This window comes from Kogia breviceps, chromosome 17 (assembly GCF_026419965.1).
Source record: "Kogia breviceps isolate mKogBre1 chromosome 17, mKogBre1 haplotype 1, whole genome shotgun sequence".
Taxonomy (NCBI): Eukaryota; Metazoa; Chordata; class Mammalia; order Artiodactyla; family Physeteridae; genus Kogia; species Kogia breviceps.
The window spans coordinates 43,955,692-43,980,246 of NC_081326.1; the positions used below are offsets into that span (position 1 = coordinate 43,955,692).

Consider the following 24,555-nt stretch of genomic DNA (forward strand, 5'->3'; position numbering starts at 1 on the left):
ACATCAGCACAAATGCATAGAAAGCAAAAAAGAGATTTTAGTTTGTTGCTGGTCCTTAAAGAGCCCATCAGGATGGCTGGAGAAGCAAAGTGAGCGTGGTGACAAGTATGCGTGAGAAGATACGGACAATAATTTTTAATTACAAAATGTACGTTACGTTTTTATGTCAGCTAGAGAAGTTCCAAGCCCCTGGAAGAGAATTCACATCTGTGCCGGCCAAGTGCTCGCTTTACCTTATACAGAAACTCCTTTACTTCATTTTACCTCCAGTGCTAATGATGTCCACGCTACGGATGTGAATTTCTCACGAGCCAATGTGACAGAAGAGGGGAAGTACATTTTTCTGACGTTAATGTACCTCATTCAACTTCTGCTATCAGTTAAAAGGGGAACTGGACAAAGCGAGTGGCACCGCGGAGCCCTAGACTTACCGCCCTACTCAATACTTATTCAGCACTCCCTCTAACACCATACTAATAATGATAAAGAACCATACTCACCACGGCTGATGGATCGTGAGCTACTGCTATAATTACTTCGACATCATTTCAAAAAATTAAAAAACTTACCCAAACTCACATGTAGCAGCTCTGTAATTTGAATCTGGGACTTGTCCTAACCCCATCAGATAGGAGACCCCACACTCCCACCAGCAGCCAACTTCAGCCACAGTTATGTCTAGTTTGGCCAGCAAGCCCAGTGTGTGTAAAACATGTCAATAATGGTGTCCTTGGGCAGGGTAGCTGCTCTCCGGTTCTCTGAAGGCCCAACCATTTCCAAATGAGCTTATATCCTACAGCTGCACCCCTGACTTACCTGCCTGGCCACAGAGTACCTGAGTTTGTGGTCCCTATCCTCACTATTTCTGTCTTCTCCTCTTTCTATTATGTGTCTGTCTCCCACTTCGTAAGTCCTGGGAGGGCAACTTAGGGAACTGTGTTTTGGGGTCTCTTGGTATAAAGCCACTCAAGTGTTAAGCATCAAGGGCCCTTGATAATTTCTAGAAAGATCATTCTAGAAATCAGTACAGATTAGCAAGACTGGAAGCAGGGAGATAGTTTGGGAGCGGCTAGGGCCACGGGGATGAAGAGGAGAGAGACTTGGGATGTAGTGTCAGTAGGATTTGGGGGGTGAAGGAGGAGGACCCAGGGTAACTTCTCAACGGATGGCCTCAGCAACCAGGTCACAATCCAGGAGCCAAGAAAAGGGTGTATGTAGTGACTTTGGTAGGAAGGAAGTTGCAAAATAATCATTCTCGAGCAGAGCAAGATCTAGAGGAGGAGTATTTCCTAATCTGGGGACTCAACCAGGAGGGCATAGGTGGGCTCAAATCTCCAGGCTGGGAAGGGGAGCCATAATGCAGGAGGAAGGTCCCACAGTCTCAGGTAGAGGCAGGCTCAAGAGCTGGGAGCCCAGCAAAGGAGCACTTCCGGTCATCGGCTCAGAAGGTGGCAGACACCAGGACCCTAGCACAAGAAATTTCCGTCCTTGGAAAGGTCCTAGAAACTTTCCGACTTCCTCCTGTTTATAACTTCTTATTCTCCCTTGAATGTTTCTCGGGAGGATTAGAATTTGTGAAAGAATTTCAATCTAAATGGAACTGGAGTATATAAGATGGAAAGCCCCACAAGTGTGCATCAGGAAGACAAGACTTAAGGACTGAGAGGCTGATTTCCCGTAAACGCCTAATTCACAGAAAACAGATAATATTGGAATTTTCTTAAATGATAGGGAGTTAGTCCGGGGTTGCCTCGTATCAGCCTTGGGAAATTTTGCTCATGGTTTCCAGAGACCCAAACAAGATATGACCCAGGTCAGGTTGGTCTCACAAAATAAGTGGAATTGAGCTTTGTTTATGTGACCGGACCGGTTTTGTCTGCTGGGGGAATTTTCAAATCTGGTCTCCGTTTGTTTCGATTTTAGTAGACTCTTAACTGAACTCTCCCCTCTTTACATTCCCGGCCCATAAATAAAGCCTCCCCCAAACCCCCAGCGGACATGCCGGCAGCCTTTCCAGTTTTCATATCCCCAGCTGCAATTCCTCTGCTATTCCTGAACTCATCTTCTTGACAATTTTGAGCTGCCTCATTTTACCTTTTTATATAAGTTGACAAACTAAAACCCTCCAAAGGCAAGGGACCTGGGAGCTGGCGCTAGAGCAGTGTGTGGGTGTGAGAAGACACAGTCCTTTCTGAAGCCCAGCTCGAGGATGGAAGGGCCTCAGGGACAGAGCTGGTAATGGCTGCATCTGGAGAAGGAAGGATGCTTTCTGGGTCTCGTCCTCTGAGTCCTCAGAGAACCGACCAGAACTCAGTTCTGGCCCTGTGGACCCAGAATTAGAAGTGCTGGGCATTGGTTTCAGGAGTTTTCCTTCCTGTGAGGGAGGATGGACCACTCTTTCTGGCTTTGACAACCCCACGGCCACTCTCTTCCAGAAGCTGTCACCAGCCCACCTGGGTAGTCTCATCTGGGCTCCACCCTCCTTCCTGCTCCCAAGTAGGGACATTCCATAATAAAGCACTTGGCATATTTGCAGGGCACAGCCCTGGCTGAGTTCCAGAGGACCAACAGCAGCCTTAGCAAGGACCTGGAAAGTTGATGCCCACAGAGGGGGAAAAAAAAAACAAAGAGACCCTGGCGATTGGCTGTAGCTGAGATTCCTCCATCAGTCTGTCAGAAAAAGCCAGCATCTCTACAGATAAGTCATCCAGAGTAAAATGATAGGCAGGAAGCTTCTGGAAGGTAACCGTATCCTAGTCCCTGCCTTCAAACAGAATGATTCCTAAATTCAGTTCTGGGGCTGGAATTTGGATAGAATTTACCTCCAGGACTCTTTCGGCAGTATCTGATGTTAGAATTTCAACTTTAATGCTCCTTCCATCGGGCAGAAATATATCCAGAGACGCTTTCTTGGTAGTGATGCTAAATGTGTCCTGTAAGCACAAGGAAGCACAATAAGTGTTGGCGCCCTTCCGTGGGGCACATCAATGCAGGAGACAGTCATCTTCCTCTCTGTGGGCCCTTGGGGCAAACAGTATCCAAAGCCAATGAAAGCCAAGTGCAGAGGCTTGGGGGACTGGTTTTGGGGGTGGGGTGGGGGTGAGGAGAGGGTGGAGAGGCACTCAGGCAAAGCAATGACATGCAGCTTGAATAATTTCCAAATACACAAGGCATCTGTCTTAGGAAAAAAGCTTTTGAGAAAATCATCCACGTGACTCTTGCTCACCCCAGATTTTAACTCTCATATTGAATATCGCCAGGCGTCCCTAAAAGTTTGTAATATGCGCTAATTTATGGTTCTGCTGCAGCAAAACTCTGAAGCTGCAAACTTTGAGGCCTGTGTGGGGATCAGGTCTCTATCTGGTGAATGGGCACCCAGCTAAGGGTCCAACACCCCAGCTCAGCACAGCCCTGCCTGCACTTTCGCATTCTGGCCTTCTGTGAGGGGATACGTGTGTGCCAGAGGGGACTGCGAATCCGGGGACCTGTGAACCTCTCGGACGGAGCATTCTAGGATGTCAGAGACATGCTAGAGACAGGGGAAGCCCGTCTGAGTTCAGGAAAGAGCGAGACTGAGGTTGGCACTCAGTTACCATAGAGAGAGTGACCCTGGCGGGGAGGCAGGGCCAATGGCTGCCCACAAGGGCCTCCAGGGCAGCTGCATGTGGGGATGGCTGTTCTCAGTGCCTCTGAATGGGACCCTGTCAGTCCACAGAGCTGCTTGTCTCTGGGAGGCTGATCCTGGTCACGGCGTCTCATCTCAGGTTCCACGATGGACTAAACCCTGATGCAGCCACTGCATGCAATGCGTTCACTTCTCTCCTAGGCATTTAGAATGGCACTAGTGATGTGTCATCCTTGGGAGAAATGAGAAAAGAGCCATTCAAATCATTTTCTATGTTCTGAGCCTGCTATATAAGCCAACATATTAGTAATTAGCAACACAGTGTGTGGGGATGGGGGCGGGGGTTTGGGGGGAGAGGCAGTATCTCTTTTCAGTGACCAGAAAATTTACCTCCAGATCACCTCCTTCCTGGTATCGGTTTGGGGGAGGGAAGATCCTGATGATTGATCAGATTATTGGAGGGTCACGGGGTTGGGGCTCAGGTCAGCTGACCAGCTGAGACCCCTTTCCCCTCAACAGGCGGCACCTTGCCCTCCTGAGCCCTCCTGACCACCCCCTGCCATTCACAGACACCGCGGATTAGGCACCAGGCTTTGTAGGGAACCGGGAAATCCAACAACGCTATAGCACTGCCAAGGTACCTCAAAAGGTCCATCATGTTAGTGACAGGCTTATTTTTTCCTAATTGTGTTATCTAAGGGCAAGCTTTGATTTCACATCTTAACCACGCCTGTCCTGAACCCACTTACTTACAATCACTAAATGTCTATGATTCTGAACCTAAGTACTTTAGAAGAGAAATGCTGCTGTTTCCCAAATTCAAAGGGTTCGTCCACAAAGACAGCAGTTTGTGAATGCGTTATATCTACATATACAGGCACCTTGTAGAGACAGCATCTCATTTATGAATAAATATAATATCTATGTATTTATTACATACAAATATATTGTTAGATCACGATACTGGTAATTGTGCTCTGTGCTAACTTCTTCACATATATTGATAGTAGCACATGTAATTCTCATAACAACTCCATGAGGGATATACACTTATTAAGCCCCCTTTTTCAGATGAAGTACAAGTCTACAAAGGTTAAATTACTCCTCCAGGACATACTGCTAGTTGGTGGCAGGGGTAGGATTCAAGGCCAGCTCCTCATGACTCTACAGCCTGGGCTTAACTAGGTTGGACTTATCTCCTGGCTGGTCCAGCATTGCCTTGGAGTGAATGTTTGTGTCCCTCCTGCCCCATTCATATGTAAGCCCTAACCTCCAATGGGATGGTATTTGCAGATGGGGCCTTTGGGAAGTGCTCAGGGTTAAGTGTCCCTCATGATGGGATTAGTTTCCTTGTAGGAAGAGACACCACAGAGCTTGCTCTCTCTGCACACATGCACAAAGAAGAAATTTATTTCTCACAGTTTTAGGAATTTCTGTTCTTTAAGATTCCCAGTTATGGCAGCCCGAGCAGACTAACTTAGCATAACCATCATAGCCCTCCTTCCACTCTCGAAAGTGCCCGAGTTTGGATAAGGTATATGGCTGCCATGTTACTACCATAGTACCAGCATAAGGGACCATGTTATGCTGCCCCCTCCATGTACAATAAGCGTCTGTCTGCCTGAGTGAATCTGCCACTTATTGATCACTGTGTTGGTCACTTTTCAAACAGTCCTGTGGCTTCTTCCCGTCAGTACTAGCCTCCAAATCAGCAGAGGCTAAACCAACCACCTGCCAGGTTTTCCCTTCAAGCATCCAGTGCTGGAACAACCCACCTCCTGGAATCCTGTGAAAATGACCCCAAGCCCTCCCAGAGCAGGTCAGGGGCACTGGTTTCCCGCCTCTATAGCAGCACAGGCCCTGAGTTCTCCCTACACAACCTCAGCCATACTTGCTTCACTTCTACCTTCCTGGGGGAATTCTGGCAGATTTGCCCACTTCCCCCGCCGTTATGATAACTGATAACAGTAGGGCTCCCAAGACCCCATATCTAGCAGAGTAGTCAAGGGTCAGGGGTTTCCCCAGAGCAACTGTTGCAAATAGTCCCTTTCTAGGTATACCTTTGCCTAGGTATTGGGTTCTTAAAGGTATTTGGCCTCACAAACACTTCTTACCTCCGAGGAAAAACACTCTTGAAATGAACGGAAAGATATCATTGCCTTTGGATATGATTTAAGGAAAAGCTACCGTTAATTTGTTACTTCAGTGCAACTCCCAACTCAAACTACATTGCAGACCAATAGATATCTAAATTATATAAACAGTTAAAAAATAGAAACGTATATCTTAAATTCTTCTGCAAAAGAAAAGTGAGGAAGCAGATTGCATTGGTAGAGTGGGTCAGATTATAGATGGCCCTGAAATCAGACACTTGAGGATTTTATTTAAAAAGGCAAAAGGGGGCCATGGTGGTTCTGGATCAGGCACATGGAAGGATGTAAATGGAGTTATGGAAAGATTTGTCTGGCACTGTGGTGAAAATGAACTAGAGGAGGGACTGGAGGATGTGGGAGACTTGAGGGAAGTTGGAGACAGTCATCCGTGTGCGAGGTACCAAGGGACAGGGCTAGACCGTGTGCTTAAGAAACGCATGATCCACAGAGTGGACTGCTTGGTTCCAAGCCTAACTCCACCCTCACTGCATGTGACCCTGTGTAAACCTTGACAGGTGATTTCCCTTCTGTGTACTCCATTCCTTCAGCCCTAAAAGTAAGGATGGCAAGAGTGGGACGCCATTCATTGCAAACACTCAAATGACAGCTTTACTGTTTCATTATTGTTAGCAGTAGGAATGATGAGGTCATTATGTACCTTTGATTTGACTTAGTGGCAACAGATAAGAAATAAAAGAGTCAAGAAAAGATTCAGGGGTGGGACTTCCCTGCTGGTCCAGTGGTTAAGACTCTGCGCTCCCAGTGCAGGGAGCCCAGGTTAGATCCCTGGTCAGGGAACTAGATCCCACATGCCGCAACTAAAGATCCCGCGTGCCACAACTAAAGATCCCGCGTGCCGCAACTAAAGATCCCACGTGCCGCAACTAAAGATCCCACGTGCCGCAACTAAAGATCCCGCGTGCTGCAACTAAAGATCCCACGTGCTTCAACTAAGACCCGCGCAGCCAAATAAATAAATAAATAAATTTTTTAAAAGGAAAAAGAAAGAAAAGAAAAGATTCAGAGAGATGTTTTCAACACTCATATCCAATCAAGTTCTGAGTCCTGTATATTCATATCCTAAAGTATCTCTTCAATACATCTACTTCTCTTCATCTTCACCACCAGCACTCTAGTCCCAACTGATATGTCCTCCCCCCTAGACTCCTGCAATGGTCTCCTTATAGGTCACCTTGTTTCCATTCTTGCCCCACTCCCCTGCTCCCCACAAGGCACTCTCCACACAGCAGTCAGAGAAATATATTTTTAAATGCAAACCTGAAAATGTACCTCTCGTGCTCCAAACTCTCTAATGTCCTTACATCATTCATGGGACACTAAAAAGAAAAACATTATTTTTCTCTACACCACTCACATCAACATTTTTGACACTAATTATGTGTTAGCACAGATCACACAGATTAAGGACTGAGTCCCACAGGTCTGCCCCTCCCTCACTTCAGAAGCCAACTGCGAGTCCAGGCCTCCCATTTGATCAACTCGCTCTAAATCTGGGATTCCCAGCACGTCTTACTTGAGTTTGATAATTTTCTAGAATAGCTCATAGAACTCAGGAAAGCTCTTTACTTACTTACTATAACCCATTTATTATAAAGGATACAACTCAGAAAGAGCCAAATGGAAGAGAAGCACAGAGCAAGAGATGTGGGTGCACCACCCTCCCAGCTCCTCTACATGTTCACCCACCCAGAAGCTCTCTCAACACCATAGTTCAGGGATTTTTATGGAGGTTTCATCATGTAGGCATGATCAATGATCAGCTCAATTTCCAGCCCCTCTCCTAAACCTGGAAGCCAGGGGGTGGGGCTGAAAGTTCTAACCTTCCAATCATGCCTTGGTCTTTGGGGTGACCAGCCCCCATCCTGAAGCTCTGTAGGGGCCCCCAGCCACCAATTATCTCAACAGCATGCAAAAAAGACAAACTTAGCACTCCAGAGGTTCCAGGGGCCTTAGGAACTCTGTCAGATGCTCCTATCATCCCCATCACTCAGGAAACTGCAAGGCTTTTGTGAGCTCTGTGTTAGGAACCGGGTTCAGAGACCAAATATCTATTTCTTATTCCGTCTCGGAGACCCAACCCTTTGCCATTGGTCAGCATGAGGCAAGTCAGTTGGCAGCTGCCCTTCACTCTCCTTCCTCCTTCTCTCTAGCAATCACCCTACAGGTTGCTTCAGCCAGTGGAGCTCTGACCCCATCCGAGACAGGGAGGAGGGAAAGGAGGGTGCTCTCCTTCAGGTGGGCCTGCCAATCCTGAAGCAGAGGCCATGGCATGAAGAGGCTCTGTGAGAATGAAATCAACACAGAGGAAAGCAAAGCTCGGGGTAGGGAGTGGAAAGAGTGTGCCAGCCAAGCTTCCCCAGCTTTTCAGTTAAATGAATACATTTCCCTTTTATGGTTGTCCCTTGCGGTCGAAAAAGACCTGACTAATATGGAAATAGTTGAACTCCACCTTACCTATGCTACGTATTCATTTCTTGCATGCTCTATTTTTTTTAAATAAATAAATAAATTTATTTATTTTTTTATATTGCGCTGCGTCGGGTTTTTGCTACTGCATGCGGTCTTCTCATTGCGGTGGCTTCTCTTGTTGCAGAGCACAGGCTCTAGGTGCGTGGGCTTCAGTAGTTGCGGCACGCGGGCTTCAGTAGGTGTGGCTTGTGGGCTCTAGAGCGCAAGCTCAGTAGTTGTGGCGCACGGGCATGTGGGATCTTCCTGGACCAGGGATCGAACCCATGTCCCCTGCATTGGCAGGTGGATTCTTAACCACTGCGCCACCAGGAAAACCCTGTGCTCTTGGCTTTTTTATACGTAATTTGTTTAAAGCTGGGCCAGATGGCTGCTTAGATGATAAATTCCTTCAGAGCACGGATTATGCAGTACACTTATTTTGAAGGGTGCCCTGTGCAAACAGATATTTGAATAATCTTGGTGCCATATTTCTCAAAATAATCCAAGTGAGAGGATCAAAGGAACTATGATAGTGGCATCTAAAATGGCACATTTAAAATTGATTATTTATGCACATAACCTCCCTCTTGAGCCCACCACTCCATATTTACATGACCTCAATTTGAGAAGAGAATGTTAAGATTGAAGTCTCCAATGTTCTGTTTGACACAGGGACACTGGTTTCAGTTGGGCAACCTCCTCTCCGTGGGTAACCTCCACATCAAAGGAGGTACAAAGTTTAAGCGCCACCCAACTCTTTGCCGTTGGTTAAAAGGAGACGTGTTGGTTGGCAACCGACCCTCAACTGCCCGCTTCTCCAGCTTGTCCTCTTGGTTGCCTCAGCTAGCGGAGTTCTGACTCTTACTCTGCTTCAAGCTTCCCCACTTTCCCCAAGACTCCAACCATATTCACCTCCTCCTTCATCCCCACCAGGTGACCTCACCTCTTATAAGTCACAGGGGAAACATCAAGAGGGGACTCAGTCTACTTCAATTCACAAACCTCAGACCTGCCTGTAGCCTTGCCCAGTCTTTCTCTCTGTCTCACATGCAGTTCAAGAGGAATCCTTCCTCCACCCAATCCCAGTGCGTGTTCAACCCTCCTTCCTTGAGGACTTGGTCCCATTGATTATCAAGGCCAATCCCATCTCCTTCTCTACTGGCTACTCCCCACCAGCAGGCAGACTGACTCAAATCTCTCTCAAACCTCAGAAAGACAGAGACTCTGGGTGGATCACCTCCAAGAAAAGGATCTGACTGGTTTGACCATGGGAGAAGTTCTGTTTTCAGCACTGCTGTGGGTATGGATAGAGTCACATGTTTAAAAACAACCAAGCATTTTGTTTTCTTTTAAATGATGCCGTTTTTAAACTCCCCCCCAAAAACCCACAAAAGTTGTTCAAGAAAGTAAAGGTAATCATAAACATTATTTGTTCAGTAGTAAGAAATATTTATGTATTATAATGGTCAAAATACTAATTAAGGATTTAATTTTTTAAATTGTAATATAACAAAATTGGGGAGAAGAGGGCAATGAAAGAAGGTGATACAAGAAAGCTGAATCCTCGTCCCCCATAACAGGCAGTCAGTGGATAATGTCTTCAAATTGAAGAACAGGGGAAAGAGATGTATATCATTGACTTCTAGATATTTAAATATCGAATGAAAAAGCTAAAAGATTTGAAACCCATTGCCTCTGGAAAGCAGGAGATGGTTATAGTATAATCCTTTCTAGCACTATTTTACTTTTAAATCCTTTTTAGCACTATTTTACTTTTAAAACTATCAGCACATTTTGCTTTGATTAAAAAAATAAACATTTTTAGAACAATATGGTAAAGAGGAGAAATAAACCATTGAAAAACCTTTGTATTATGAGATAAAAGCAAGTGAACAACAGATAAAACATTTGGAGTGGTGACCAAGGAGGAATTTGGCTCTATTTGTGATATTTGCATTTTACTTGTACATACATAATTTATAAAATGTAAAAGCCATACAAAAACGCAATTAGAGGCAAAAAACCAAAGTGGTGGGTTCGGATTGTAGGAAAACAAAACTTAACTCATCTTGATCTAAGGCAGATCAGGAATTAAAATACACAATTCACAGTAGTAAACGGAATGCATTTATCTTTAAGAAACCTCGAAATCCTGCAATACCATGGGCTGCCTGAACACATTTTGAAACATGTGCTAATTCTTTACAAATCGAATGTAATATCCTGAGAAATTGTTTAATTTATCAAAGAAGCTCCATCAGTGTGCTTTATTCATATTCTGCTCTGAGGCAGAAGAATGTCTGGTAGCCACGGTGCTTACCCTGAGCTTTATTATCCAAGAAAATCCATATTTGGACTTGCCAACCTCTAAATTTCCATCACACTTAATAATCGGCCCTAATCATTTCACCCCAAGGGACACGGAAAACATTCTTAAGAGGAAATGGGGAAACAGTCATTTCCTAGAGCCCCCAGATCTAGGGTGGGCAACTCTTCCCAGATACATAAATTGCCCCTAACTTCCCAAGTATACAAAAGCCATTCCAAATACCTTCTTAGTCTCCTTTTTCTCAAACATGTTGTCCACACTTTAGATTAAGAACCAGGAACGTAAAATGTCTTTAGTCTGAAGACTTTGGTTTTGCCTTTTCAGAAGTCCCTTCATCTCAGAGGCAATTGCAGGGCAAAAGCACAGAGCATGGTAAGTCGGGGGGCGGGGGGTGGGGGTGGAGGCTAGACACACACAACAAGGGGCACCTGGCGGGGGCCGGGGCTGGGGGGCCACCACCACTCTAGAAATATCTCATGACATCAGCGGATCCAGGCTCGCTGGCCTTCCACTTATGAAGATGTGGGTCCTTGGACACATTACTTAACCTGAAAAAGAGACATTGACAGCACCGTCCTCAACAAGTTGTGAGGGATAAATGAGATTCCACGCAGAAAGCACTGGGTCTGGCTCAGATTGAATGCCCTGTAGAGGCAACCCCCTCTTATGACTGCAGCTTGCCTTTGGCCATCCTTTTTTTTTTTTTTTTTTTTTTTGTACGCGGGCCTCTCACCGTTGTGGCCTCTTCCGCTGCGGAGCACAGGCTCCGGACGCCCAGGCCCAGCGGCCATGGCTCACGGGCCCAGCCGCTCCGCGGCACGTGGGATCCTCCCAGACCGGGGCACGAACCCGTATCCCCTGCATCGGCAGGCGGACTCTCAACCACTGCGCCACCTGGGAAGCCCTGGCCATCCTTGATAGAGGCTCCTCTGGAAGGCTCCTACGCGGTCACATGTATTCACGTTTCTCACACGGTGTGTCCTTGCCCAGAGACAGGAAGGTGTGCTTGTACTTGCTGAGCCCTGGAGAGCCACACCCGTGAGCGTGTGATTATTTGGCAATAACCACTGGGAAACTGCAGGCCAGGCACTTATCAAAGGCAGTGAAAATATTTAGGTGGGGTCTGTATAATATTGAGGTGGGGAAACTTCCCAATCCCTGCTCCTTGGGCTCCTTTAATGGTCTGGCAGACCCACACCTCACCATCTTTGAAGGAGTTGAAAATGGTCCCAAGCCTGGACAACTGGGTTTTCAGAGGGGCCGTCTCTGGTGAAAATTGGGTCTGGTCAGGGAGGAGGGAAGCAGAGGTACAAAGATGCAGCAGGCAGGACTCAAGCCACATAGAAGCTGTGTTAAAGCATTTCATCAGGAGGCACTAGGCAGGTCTGGGAGCACAGCTCTGGGCCCTTTTGACACCACCTAGTGTCTGGGGAGAGATGTGCTGGCCCGCCATCTTTGCCGGAAGCAACCTCTCAGCAGGCTGGGAAGAGGAAAAAGGACTGGCGTTGGTAATAGCAGGAGGACCTCATAAGTGTTATAACATTGGCCAGATTACAGTTAAGTGACTTAAGAGCACTGGCTCACTTAATCCTCCCAACAACACTAAGAGAGGAGCCATTCTCCCCATTTTAGAGATGGGGAGACTGAGATACAAAGAGACTAAGTAAACACAAATCCAAAGTAGGGCAGCCAAAATTTGAACCTTGGCCATCTCACTTTGAGCCTGCACTCCTAACCACTAAGCCAGTTCTGAGGCTGATTAGTCAGCAGGATGGTTGAAGATGTGATCTTGATAAGAGGAACTGTGGTTTGGGTTTCACTGCAGACATGTTGCTCTGGCCTGGGGCAAAGTGTTAGTGAGAAAGTCCTCAGAAACGGAGAGGCAAGATCCAGAAGTACGGCAGACAGGTTCCACCAGCTCAGCTCCAGCAACTCCCAACACCGTGGGTCAGCCATCAGCTGGCTCACTGAATGCACCCCTTTCAAAGTTGATGGACCACCTGGGAAGAACCAGAGGCAAAAATCCCACAAGAAAGGAGGAAAGAAACATGACCAACTAAGGGTGAAAAATATATCCCCCCCAAAAGTCATGCCACCAAGGAGATGAAAACAATGGCTGTGTTAACCAAAATAAGGCTTCTCTGAACTCAGACCTCAAAGAACAGATCAAGGTCTCAAAAAAGAGGTAAGTGAAAGGAAGCTGGCCAAATTCACGGAAGCAACAGAAGCGAAAAATAAAGCTATTGCAAAGGTGAAAATCTCATCAGAAGAAGCAGGAAGAGACACTGCAAAATGCAGCAGGGGCAAAAGGTTTCTGTGCAGAGTTATACAGATAAAAAAAATACTGAGAGCACTAAAATCAAATAAAACAGATGTAGAGAACAAATGTATGGACACCAAGGGGGGAAAGGTGGGGTGGGATGGATTGGGAGATTGGGATTGACATGTATACGCTAATATGTATAAAATAGATAACGAATGAGAACCTGCTGGACGGCACAGGGAACTCTACTTCAATTCGCTGTACAGTAGAAACTAACACAACATTGTAAAACAACTATATCCCAATTAAAAAGAAAGAAAGAAAGAAAGGAGGAAAGAAAAACACATTAAAAAAAACCCCAAAACTCCTTTAAATTATCAGGAAAAAAAAAAAGACACTCAAAACAAAGCTCCAAAACACTGCCACCCTCTGAATGATTTTTAGAAAGCATTGAAAGCAAAAACCGTAATGCACACAAAGATGACAGAACTACGGCTGACTGTACCTCCATGCATTCGCATAGAATGATTTGCAAGATGTAAACTTTGAAAAACAAGGTTCAGCAAGTGGGTAGTGTGTGCTTATCTGTAAAGCAAAAAGGATATGCATACATATGAATGCTTACGCGTGCATGGAAATGCGTAGAAGGGACATACATTAAACTGTAAACAACAGTTGTCTCTGAGGGGGGCCCTAGAGACCCGTGCTGGGAGCGGGGTTACTTTCATCATAGACCCTTTTGTGCTGTTGGAATGTTACCACCAGCACCGCCTCAAAAACAACCTTTCCAAAGAAAAGAAAAGTATATACATATACATATATACACACACATACCATTAAATGTATGTGAAAGTACGAGCAATTATACAATGGGAGGGGAGACTCTAGGGGCATTTCTCAGTTGGCTGGACCAGTAAGTTTGTCAACACACTTGAACAACTGAGTAAATGCAAATTTGCTCCCAGTTTTTAAACGTCTGATCAAGGTATCATTCCTCCCTGACCTAAGGAGCCAGTTCAATAATATCACGTCATTGTGTAATTTCAATCCTTTTGAAGCTCTTCCATTCAGTCAAGAAGGTACACGCAGGGCTTCCCTGGTGGCGCAGTGGTTAAGAATCCGCCTGCCAATGCAGGGGACACAGGTTCGAGCCCTGGTCTGGGAAGATCCCACGTGCCGCGGAGCAACTAAGTTCATGCGCCACAACTACTGAGCCTGTGCTCTAGAGCCCGCGAGCCACAACTACTGAAGCCCGCGTGCCACAACTACTGAGCCTGCACTCCTAGAGCCCGTGCTCCGCAACAAGAGAAGCCACCGCAGTGGGAAGCCTGTGCACCACAGCGAAGAGTAGCCCCCGCTCGCCGCAAATAGAGAAAGCCCACACACAGCAACAAAAACCCAACGAAGCCAAAAAATAATTAATTAATTAATGAAATCTACATATTTTAAAAAAAGAATGTACATGAAGGCATAAAAATATTCCTGTGTGGGCTTCCCTGGTGGCGCAGTGGTTAAGAGTCCGATGCAGGGGACATGGGTTCGTGCCCCGGTCCAGGAAGATCCCACATGCCACGGAGCGGCTGGGCCCGTGAGCCATGGCCACCGATCCTGCACGTCCGGAACCTGTGGTCCACAACGGGAGAGGCCACAACAGTGAGAGGCCCATGTACCGCAAAAAAAAAAAAAAAATGTTCCTGTGTGTACCACCTGAATGGGTGCTGTGCTAAACAAATGTACTTGGCCAAGTTCCAGCCTCTAGGGGACAAGAGGCCAGTTGTTCTTTAGACCAACAAAGGAGAGGGAGTTGCTATCTGTCATTCTGTTGAGACTGAATTTTCTCCATGATCCATTTACGATAAAGTTAGGAACACAGAATATACAAGTGATAGCTGGCATGGCTATTACTGCTGTCCTGATGTCTTCACTGTGGCACACTTGGAAGTCCCAGCTACAAAAGTAGGGTCCCACAATTGTCATGGGGGCCCTTAATGGTAAAAGGTTCTCTTCTCCATGGCCAGTTTTGAGATGCACAATGCTTAAGCTACAGGAAAAAAGGTACCTGCTTAAATAAAATGGGCAAAAGGTCAAGTGACACACTTAATTTTCCATCTAGAATCTAAACTTCCAAAGCAACAAAATAGGAACCATTTTCCTGTTACTCCAAACGAATGAATTTTATCTGAATCCAGGCTCTTTAGGGCTGATGACCAGAAAATCACACATGGAGACATATTCTGCAGTGAAATAATCACCTTAGTCAAGAAAAGCAAGCTTACCAGCTGCACCAGTTTCAAAAAATCAACGAAGACATCACTTCTCAACATGTTTGGGTCCATGGTTACTGAAAAACAGGGACAGAGAGCCAGGTTACTGCGGGGCTGGGTTGACTGCTCTGTCAAACTTCTCTGTCCTCCAGGAAGCCCTCCAGGCCTTGCCAGTGCACGGCTGCCTCCTTGAAGGCGATGGAGCCTGTGACTTCTCAAATTCAAGAAAATCTACAAAGCCTGCCTCCTCCAGGCAGCCTCGCAGGCAGCATGAACCCATCACACCAATCCGGCTGACTGTTTCCAGGAATCCTACTTTATTCATGTACACCCCTGGCCCAATATCCATCTAGCTGCCCCTACTAGAAGGATGATGAGGTTAATACTAGGTAGCAACGAGATCTAAAAACTTGGATCTAGACTCCCACTTTAGCAAGATGCTTGGTAATTTGAAAATTTTAAATCAACCAAGAAACACTGATTGAGAGGACCTCTTTTCACAATGGGAGCTCTCAAGAGGTTACCAAAAAAAAAAGCAATTATAAGGCTGTCAGATATTTAAAATTTCATTCTTCTATACTTATAAGAGCAATTTCCCCCTTAGTTTTAAAGCCCCAGATACCAATACCCAGCGCTGTGGCTGGAGCAGATGGGCCAAGACTCTCCCCTGAGGACCTCACACTCACACGTGAAATGCTTCTCAGCTGCTTCCTCACTTCTTATCTTCCTCCCCACAAGTCCTCTCCTGGACCCTGCACTTGAGCTAAACTTATCCAATTTCTAAATCTGTATTAAATGTCTTTCTTTTTGTTGCTGTTTTACTGATTTTGTCAAATAACTTCTACCAGCATTCAAAACTAGCACTGACTGAGGTCATTTGAGGTAGTGCTTCCCAAACGATGCCATGTTTTTCAAAATAAAGTAACTAAGAGAGAGAGTGTCTCTGTAACAGGAGAAACTTTTTTAAATAAAAAGTTATTTGTAGGGCTTCCCTGGTGGCGCAGTGGTTGAGAGTCCGCCTGCCGATGCAGGAGACACGGGTTCGTGCCCTGGTCCGGGAAGATCCCACATGCCGCGGAGCGACTGAGCCCGTGAGCCATGGCCGCTGGGCCTGCGCGTCCGGAGCCTGTGCTCCGCAACGGGAGAGGCCACAGCAGTGAGAGGCCCGCATACCGCAAAAAAAAAAAAAAAAAAAAAAAAAAAAAGTTATTTGTAAAAGGTATTCCCTCTTTTTTAAAGGGGGAAAAAGCTCTTGTCTTATTTTCTGGAATATGTGTGCCATGTATGCAAACTAATCATTATAATCATTAGCATGGATCCTTGGGGATGGGGAAAGCTATTGAAAAAGTGTTCATCCAACCAGTATTTACTGTACAACTGTTAAGTACCAGGTACTATGCAAAGCACTTGGTATATTTTAGCTCACTTAATCTTCACAACAAAAGAAGATTATCTGAAGTAAATAGTATCTCCATTTTACAGATAAAGACACTGAAGCTCAGAGAAGGTAAGTGTATTGCCCCAGGTCACACAGCCAGTGAGGTGCAAACCTGGGACTTGACTCTAGGTCTGAATAGATCACAGCACTATGCTGCACTGTCTCCTTGCTTTACCTTCCAAGAGGATTCACGAAGCATCCTGACTACAGATAAAGGCCAGGCATGGAGAAGTGACCCTTCAAGCAGTGTGATCATTTGTGAAAAGGCCAGTTGTTAAAAGGAGTATTTCACGAAGATATGAGAACACAAACCAAGAAGGAATGAAAATTCAAAAGATATTACATTTTGAGCTTGAAAGGGTTTATTTAACAGGTCTAAAAGAGGTATAGTCTCCAGTACAAAAGATGAATGGAAAATAGATGACTTCTAGAATTTCTATTTACTATGTTTAAAAAAAAAAATATGTGCAGCCCTGAGAAATAATGAGGTAAATCTATAATCTCTAACCTAGAATGACCTGTAAGAGTAATATTTTTGGGCTTCCCTGGTGGCGCAGTGGTTGGAAGTCCGCCTGCCGATACAGGGGACACGGGTTCGTGCCCCGGTCCGGGAAGATCCCACATGCCGCAGAGCGGCTGGGCCCGTGAGCCATGGCTGCTGAGCCTGCGCGTCCGGAGCCTGTGCTCCGCAACGGGAGAGGCCACAACAGTGAGGGGCCCGCGTACCGCAAAAAAGAAAAAAAGAGAGAGTAATATTTTCAAAGGAATAAAATAGCATGCAGAAGAAAAAGCTTTTTTTCTTTTGTTATGAAGGACATTAGTGGGGTAGTTGGTGAAGTTTGAATAAGGTCTCTATATTAGATAGCATTATTATATCAGTGCTAATTGCCTGATTTTGATAACTATACAGTAGTTACAGAAGAGTTGTCCTCGATCTTAGGAAATACCCATAGATGTATTTAAGGGTAAACTGGCTTGTATATGCAAAACAAGCATCTCAAAAAATTATATATAATATATATGTATGCACACATTCATAATACAAACAGAGACATGGGAAAGTGAGAGAGAATGATAAAGCAAATGTAAAATGTTAACATTTGGGAAATCTGGGTAAAGAGAATACAGAAAATTTTGCATCAATTTTGCAACTTTTCTGTAAATCAGAAATTCTTTCAGAATAAAAAGTTTCAAAAACTCAGATACAGAAATGTGTATAAGGTAAGTTTCAATTTGTGTTTAACCAACAGGGATGTACCCACACATTAGGATACACATCATGGTTTCTGAGAAATACACAAGCCACTTGTAATAGTGTTTTCTTCTAGAGGCTTGGGAATCTGAGGTGGAAGGGAATGTACCTTTCATTTTATACTCTTTGGACGGGTTATATTTTTAAAACATTTTATGTCTGTACCATTTCCCCCTTTTTAAACATTTAAATATTTGAATGCCAATGTTTCTGTTTCTCCCCACCCGCTTCTCTTTGTGAGAGCTCAGTCCTGCCGTGCACAACACTTTTCAGGAACCCAGCAATGGGCCAGGACCTCTGTATTGCCAGCCTCACAGGGCCAGAGCAGACCTCCGAGTATCCCTGGTGCCTTAGCATGGCTCCTGGGGAAGACAGAGATGGAATAACCAACTCTGGCACTGCCAGGAAACATCTCCACTATCTCCTGAGAGCTTTCACGTAAGCGGTTCATTTTCTCCGTTTGTTCAGTCTTAATCCAGAGATATTTCTTTGACTTCTACAGCAGGGGCTGTGGGGTGGTGAATCTAAACAAAGCATTTTTAAACCAAATACAAAGACCTCATATTTTATGACTCCATTTACATGAAATATCCAGAGCAGGCAAATTTATAAAGGCATAAATTAGTGTATAAAGACAGGGGCTGGTGGAGGAGAAAAACAGGGATTGACTGATAATAGGTATAAAATTACTTTTTGGGGTGGTAGAAATGTTCTCAGATTAGATTATGGTGATGGTTGCACAATCCTGTAAATATACTAAAAACCACTGAGTATATATATAAAATGGGTGACTTTCACATCTCGATAAATCTGTTATAAAAAGTCCAAATACAAACCATTTTGCAAATACTGTTCCAGCTGGTCCCTTCTCTCATCAGCCATAGATGCGGTCACTGCGAGATAGTACTTTGGTGGAAAGGGTGGCAGGCAATTTCCAAACACCCGCCTCAGCTGAAAGATCCAGAAAACACACAGTTAAGGCAAAGCGTCTGAAATTCAGGGTTGGTGAGATACCAAAGCCTCCTCTTAGGGCAAGTCTCTCTCCAGCACTTTGTTAAAAATGAACCCTTCCTGGTGGCCAAAAGGAGATACCTTGATTTTCTTAAGGAGCAATTTATTTCTGTATAGGTTTCTAGAACACTATTAGAAATATCATGGACTCACAACTCCAGTCTGAGTTTGGTAGATTTGGTGTACATTTTAATCTCTCACTTGTTTTTACAAAACTGCCCACCAGTCATATCATACAATATTCCTTTAATTAATTCCCCAATAGTATCTGTGATGTCAATGATGAGAGTTAGGAGTTTAATTCCCCCACCATGCGCCCCACCCAATCTGAACATAACAGCAGATGTTTACAGCTGTGCTATCTAATTTGGTAGCCACTGACAATGCAGCTAGTCTGAACTGAGATGGGCTGTAAGTGTAAAATACACTCTAGACTGTGAAGACTTAGTACAGAGAGAAGACTCTAGGACCGAGGCAGGAAATATACAAGGTGAGTCTGGGGCATCTTGTAGCACCAGAATATAAGAAAGTGTGCAAAACAAACAAAAGTCAACAATAGGGGTATGTCAAAGAAACACAGGAGCAAACTGAAAGACCTCCCATAGGACAAGCTGCCACAATTTGAACAGTAAAATAAAGTCTTACTGAAGTACAACCTAAAGTATAAAGCAAATATCTAGGAGTCTACATAGATATAAATTATTGAATAGGTGGGGAGTAACCATGCCGAGTCGGACCCAGTTGCTGGACTGTCGCTGCTCCGCTCCTCCGCACAAAGGATCTGATGGCGGCGCCTGCACTGACAGACCCACCTCAGGGCAGTGTGACCTTTGAGGATGTGGCCGTGTACTTCTCCTGGGAGGAATGGTGTCTTCTTGATGAGGTTCAGATACACCTGTACCTTGATGTCATGGTGGAGAACTATGCACTTGTATGCATGCTGGGTAAGGCCCTCACACCCACCCCTATCCTCTGAGCTAGGTTCTGCCTTTCTCTTTTTCCCTAGGGGCTGCTGTGTCATTCTCACATCTGGAACGTCAATACTGCTTTCATCTTCAACTGCTTGGTCATGTGTTGTGGTTACTATGGCTAGCCAGAGTGAATCCCTACTCCTTAGTGCCCTAATACCAGTAGCCCCAAAGTTGCAGCTAAGGATTCAGGCGTGCAGTGTCCTAGTTCCCTGACCAGGGATTGAACCCAGGCTAAAGCAGTGAAAGCTCCGAGTCCTCACCACTGGACTGCCAGGGGATTCCCGCAGGTTCTTTTCCTGGAGTTGAGGATGAAGAGACACCTTCTGATCAGAGCGTATCTGCAGAAGGAGTGTCACAGATGAGGACCCCCAGCACAGGTTTGTCTCCTGAGAAGACTCAGCCCTGTAAGATGTACACCCCAGTCTTGAGAGACATTTTGCACTTGGCTGAGGAGCAAGGAACAAATAGGGGGCAGAAAGCATACACATGTGGGGTATGTGGGAAACAATTCTATTTCACTGCAAACCTTCAAGAGCACCAGAAGCCGCATATTAGAGAGAATCCCGTACGATATGATATAGGGAGACCCTCATTTTGGAAGAGCTGCACAATCCACACAATAGGGAATCTACCTACCTACATGGAGATTGGGAACGACTTCGTGGCCAACATGGGGCTTCAGCCACAGGCCACTAATACCAGGAAGAAATCGAACAACAGTAAGAAGTGTGAAGCTGTTTTTCACAGTGGAACAGGTCATCACAGCGGGGAGAAGGCAAGAAAGCCTCCAGCCACACAGAAATACTTGTTCAGGATGAGAGAGTCCTTACTAGTAAAGGGTTTTGTGAGTGCAGCAAACGTGGGAAAGCCTGCACCCAAACATGTAACTTTATTCAGCATGAGCCAGTTCACACTGGAGAAAGGCCTTATGAATGCAGCCATTGTGGAAAATATTTTAGCCACAAATCTGGTCTCCTTGGACATCAGAGAGTTGACAGTGGAGGAAGACTCTATGACTGCAGTGACTGTGGGAAATCCTTTAGCCTAAGGAAGTACCTCAGAGCACATAGGAAAATCCACAGTGGAGAAAAGCCTTATGTTTGCAAGGAATGTGCTAAATCTTTCATCCAAAAGTGCATCTTAATTGAACATCAGAGAGTTCATACTGGAGAAAAACCTTATCGATGCACCCAGTATGGAAAATCTTTTGCCCGCAAATCCAATTTGCTTGCACATCAGAGAGTTCACACTGGAGAAAAGCCTTATGAGTGCAGTGAATATGGGAAATCTTTTGTTGCTAGGAGTAGCCTCTGGTATCATCAGAGAGTTCACAGTGGAGAAAGGCCTTATGACTGCAGTGAATGTGGGAAATGTTTTACTGGTAGCTGTAGCCTTCTTTGTCATCAGAGAGTTCACAGTGGAGAAAGGCCTTATGAGCGCAGTAAATGTGGGCAATCTTTTACTACTCGATCCTCTCTCTATGATCATCACAGAGTTCACTCTGGAGAAAGGCCATAAGAGTGCACTGAATGCAGGAAAGCCTTTAAGCAAAGACAGCTCCTCTGCATCCATAGGAAAATCCACACTGAAGAAAAGCCTTTTGAGTGCAAGGAATGTGGCAAATCTTTCACCCAAAGGTACCACTTGATTAAACATCAGAGAGTTCACCCTGGAGAAAGGGCCTTATGACTATCGCACATATGGCTGGCAGTGACATTGGAGGAGTTTCAGGTGGTTAAGAGAGTAAGAAGAACCTGTGCAGCTAATGGAACCTTTCTAGAGAGGAAACTGAGGCACAGAGACGATGTGTCATCTGTTTGTGATCTCCCAGAAATGGACAGGGATCTGGGCTTCAATGCCAGGTTGCCTGGTTCAGGATATCGGGAGTCTGGTCACTTCACTCCTCCCCTGCCCCCCACCCAGGTTTGGGGACTAAAAGAGCACTTTGTCCATCCTGACACTTCTGCCAGCCGATCCCCACACCAGGAGCCCTGCTCATACCCCAGCCCCATGCTGATGGACAGGATTATCTTCTCTCTGGGAACCAATATTGATGACTTTCCTGTGACTGACTCCATTTATCCGCCCAACCAAACTACTGCTGTGATTCAGTTATTATTATTGCCATTTATGAAAGGAGGGATGTCCAGCTCAGAGAGGTTGAGGGACTTCCACAAGGGCTCACTACTACCAGGCCTTTGATGAGAGTGGTTCATCTACACACTAAACCTGTCCACTGGCTTCTCTCCTGCCCCTCCGAGCCAGTCCTTCATTTGTCCTGACCATGAACTACCCACACCTGACATCTGCACCTCCACCAGGGTCTCCAGCTTCATTTTCACCAGTGCACATCTCCCGGAAACACCTTCCTTCTTATGATTTATTTATTATGATTTTGGGGGCTTCCCTCGTGGCACAGTGGTTAAGAATCCACCTGCCAATGCAGGGGACATGGGTTCAATACCCGGCCTGGGAAGATCCCACATGCCGTGGAGCAACTAAGCCCATGCGCCACAACTACTAAGCCTGCGCTCTAGAGCCCGCGAGCCACAACTCCTGAAGCCCCCATGCCTACAGCCCGTGCTCCGCAACAAAGAGAGGCCACCGCAATGAGAAGCCTACGTATCGCAACGAAGAGTAGCCCCTGCTTGCTGCAACTAGAGAAAGCCCGCGCTTAGCAACAAAGACCCAATGCAGCTATAAATAAATAAATAAATAAATAAATATATTTTAAAAAAAATAAATTGGAAAGAATAGACAAATTTCCAAATAATGTAGGTAGATACTTATCCCACAAGGAGATGAAACATAAATCCTTACTCTTTAAGTGTGGGCTGTGCATGGTGACTTCCTTCCTAAGAGCATACTGTGGAAAAGGAGGGAAAAAAGTAACTTCATATGGAGAAACCTGACAAACACTACCTCAGCCCGTGACCAAGATAAACATCGATAGTGTTAAGTCATGTCAATATCAAGTATCCTAGCCATGATATGATTAGAATGGCACTTGGCCCCTGTGGTTTTCCTCTCAAAACCATAACCCCAGTCTGGTCATGTGAAAAACATTGGACAAATTCCAATAGAGGGACATTCCACAAACTATCTGACCAGTGCTCCTCAAAACTGTCAAAATCATTCAAAACAAGGAAAGTCTGAGAAACTGTCACTGTCAAGAGGAGCCTAAAGAGACAGGACAATTAAATGTAATGTGGGACCTGGGTGGGATCTTGGAACAGAAATAGGACATTGGGTAAACACTAAAGAAGTCTGACTAAATAACATGGTATCAATACTGGTTCATTAACTGTAACCAAAGTATAATACTCATGGAAAACAACAGGGGAAACTGGGTGCAGGGTAGATGGGAGCTCTCTGTACTATCTTTGCAATTTTTTTAAATAAATGTAAGATTGGGCCACAAAAATAATGTTTATTAAAAAAAGAGGGGCTTCCCTGGTGGCGCAGTGGTTGAGAGTCCGCCTGCCGATGCAGGGGACGCGGGTTCGTGCCCCAGTCCGGGAAGATCCCACATGCTGCGGAGCGGCTGGGCCCGTGAGCCATGGCCGCTGAGCCTGCGCGTCCGGAGCCTGTGCTTCGCAGCGGGAGAGGCCACAACAGTAAGAGGCCCGCATATCACACAAAAAAAATAAAAAATAAAAAAAAAGAAAAAAAGAAAAGTTCTGACTTCTCTTGCAGAATCAGAAGGTCTGGAATCACCAAGTTTACATTCGCTCAGGCTGTTCCCACCACTGCCTCTCACCTGATCCATGCATCTCATTTAAATTACATGCCTGACCCCAGTAGCCATTTAGTTTGCCATCTTCCCTCTAAATCTAGTAGCATAAAATATTAGAGCAACGATACGTTTCTTTTAAATTCAAGGAAATTTTCCTGCTGTGACAGAGATGGTTCAAAGGCCCCCCAGTTAGAGCACCATCCCAGGCAGGGCTGCTCAAATGACCTGGAATTTATGCACCCCATCTCTGCTAATTCTGTTAAGTAAAAGCAGGAATTTGTCTTCTTTGCATGCAATTATTTCTTGATGAACTGAGTGAGTGATCTTTAAAAGGCAATTGTCTTCCTTGGCACGTATTCATAAATGCAGCAGAAGCTCCTAATTGGTTGGAATCACAGCAGCCTTGAGCCAGTAGGGCTGCCTGGGTTACCCATCTACAGGGGAGCGTCTGAAGAGGGGAGCCCTAAGGCCAAGAGCTGGGGGAAAAGTCAACAAGGATTAAGGTCCTAATACCCATCCCAGAGCAAAAACTCTCCCAGCAGGTTTTACAACCTGAGCTGACTTCTCAAGGAATCTTTCCCCTCCTTTCTTGAGCACTGGTCTAAGGAGGGGGAGAACACACAATAAACTGAGCAGTTAAGTCCACCAAAAGTCAATCACCAACTCCACAAGTTCTTCAACTCTATCAAAATACAGTCTTTTCCACTGGTCTGAAACAGCACATAGTTTAGCTATTAAAAGCACTCACATACTAAGAATTATCTGGCATTAGAGTTTAGCTCCATCACTCTTTCAAAAACTGTTTTAAGAGATCAAAAGGAAAACACACCTCTTCTGTTCATTTATCATGAGGTGTTTTTGCTTGTTTCTTTGCTTTGAAAGACCATGTTCAGATAGCATAATTTTTAATCCCAGCACAATCTCCTGTTCTAATTTCTCCATCGTACAGTTCTGCCTCTTAACATGAAGAGAACTTTACTGGCCAATTGAAAATGTCACCTCCTTCCCCATCCCATGCACTCACAGCCCCCTATTCCTATCCCA

The 24,555-nt window shown here is 45.3% G+C and overlaps 2 protein-coding genes across 2 annotated transcripts in view; one reads left to right on the forward strand and one right to left on the reverse strand.

The window, feature by feature from the left end:
• The window catches only part of SNX31 (sorting nexin 31), a 67,597-nt gene that overhangs the window by 37,412 nt on the left and 5,630 nt on the right, over positions 1-24,555 (reverse strand). The window contains exons 3-5 of the mRNA XM_059042981.2: positions 18,630-18,744; positions 15,116-15,180; positions 2,823-2,933 (exon numbers count right to left, since the gene is read on the reverse strand). Coding sequence (XP_058898964.1) covers positions 2,823-2,933; positions 15,116-15,180; positions 18,630-18,744 — 291 coding nt within the window. The remainder of the gene's footprint in view (positions 1-2,822; positions 2,934-15,115; positions 15,181-18,629; positions 18,745-24,555) is intronic.
• Positions 19,585-21,464, forward strand: LOC136792949 (zinc finger protein 211-like). The gene is given in 3 exon segments (XM_067018049.1): positions 19,585-19,748; positions 20,063-20,539; positions 20,542-21,464. Coding segments are annotated over 3 exon segments (1,560 nt in total). The 5' UTR covers positions 19,585-19,588.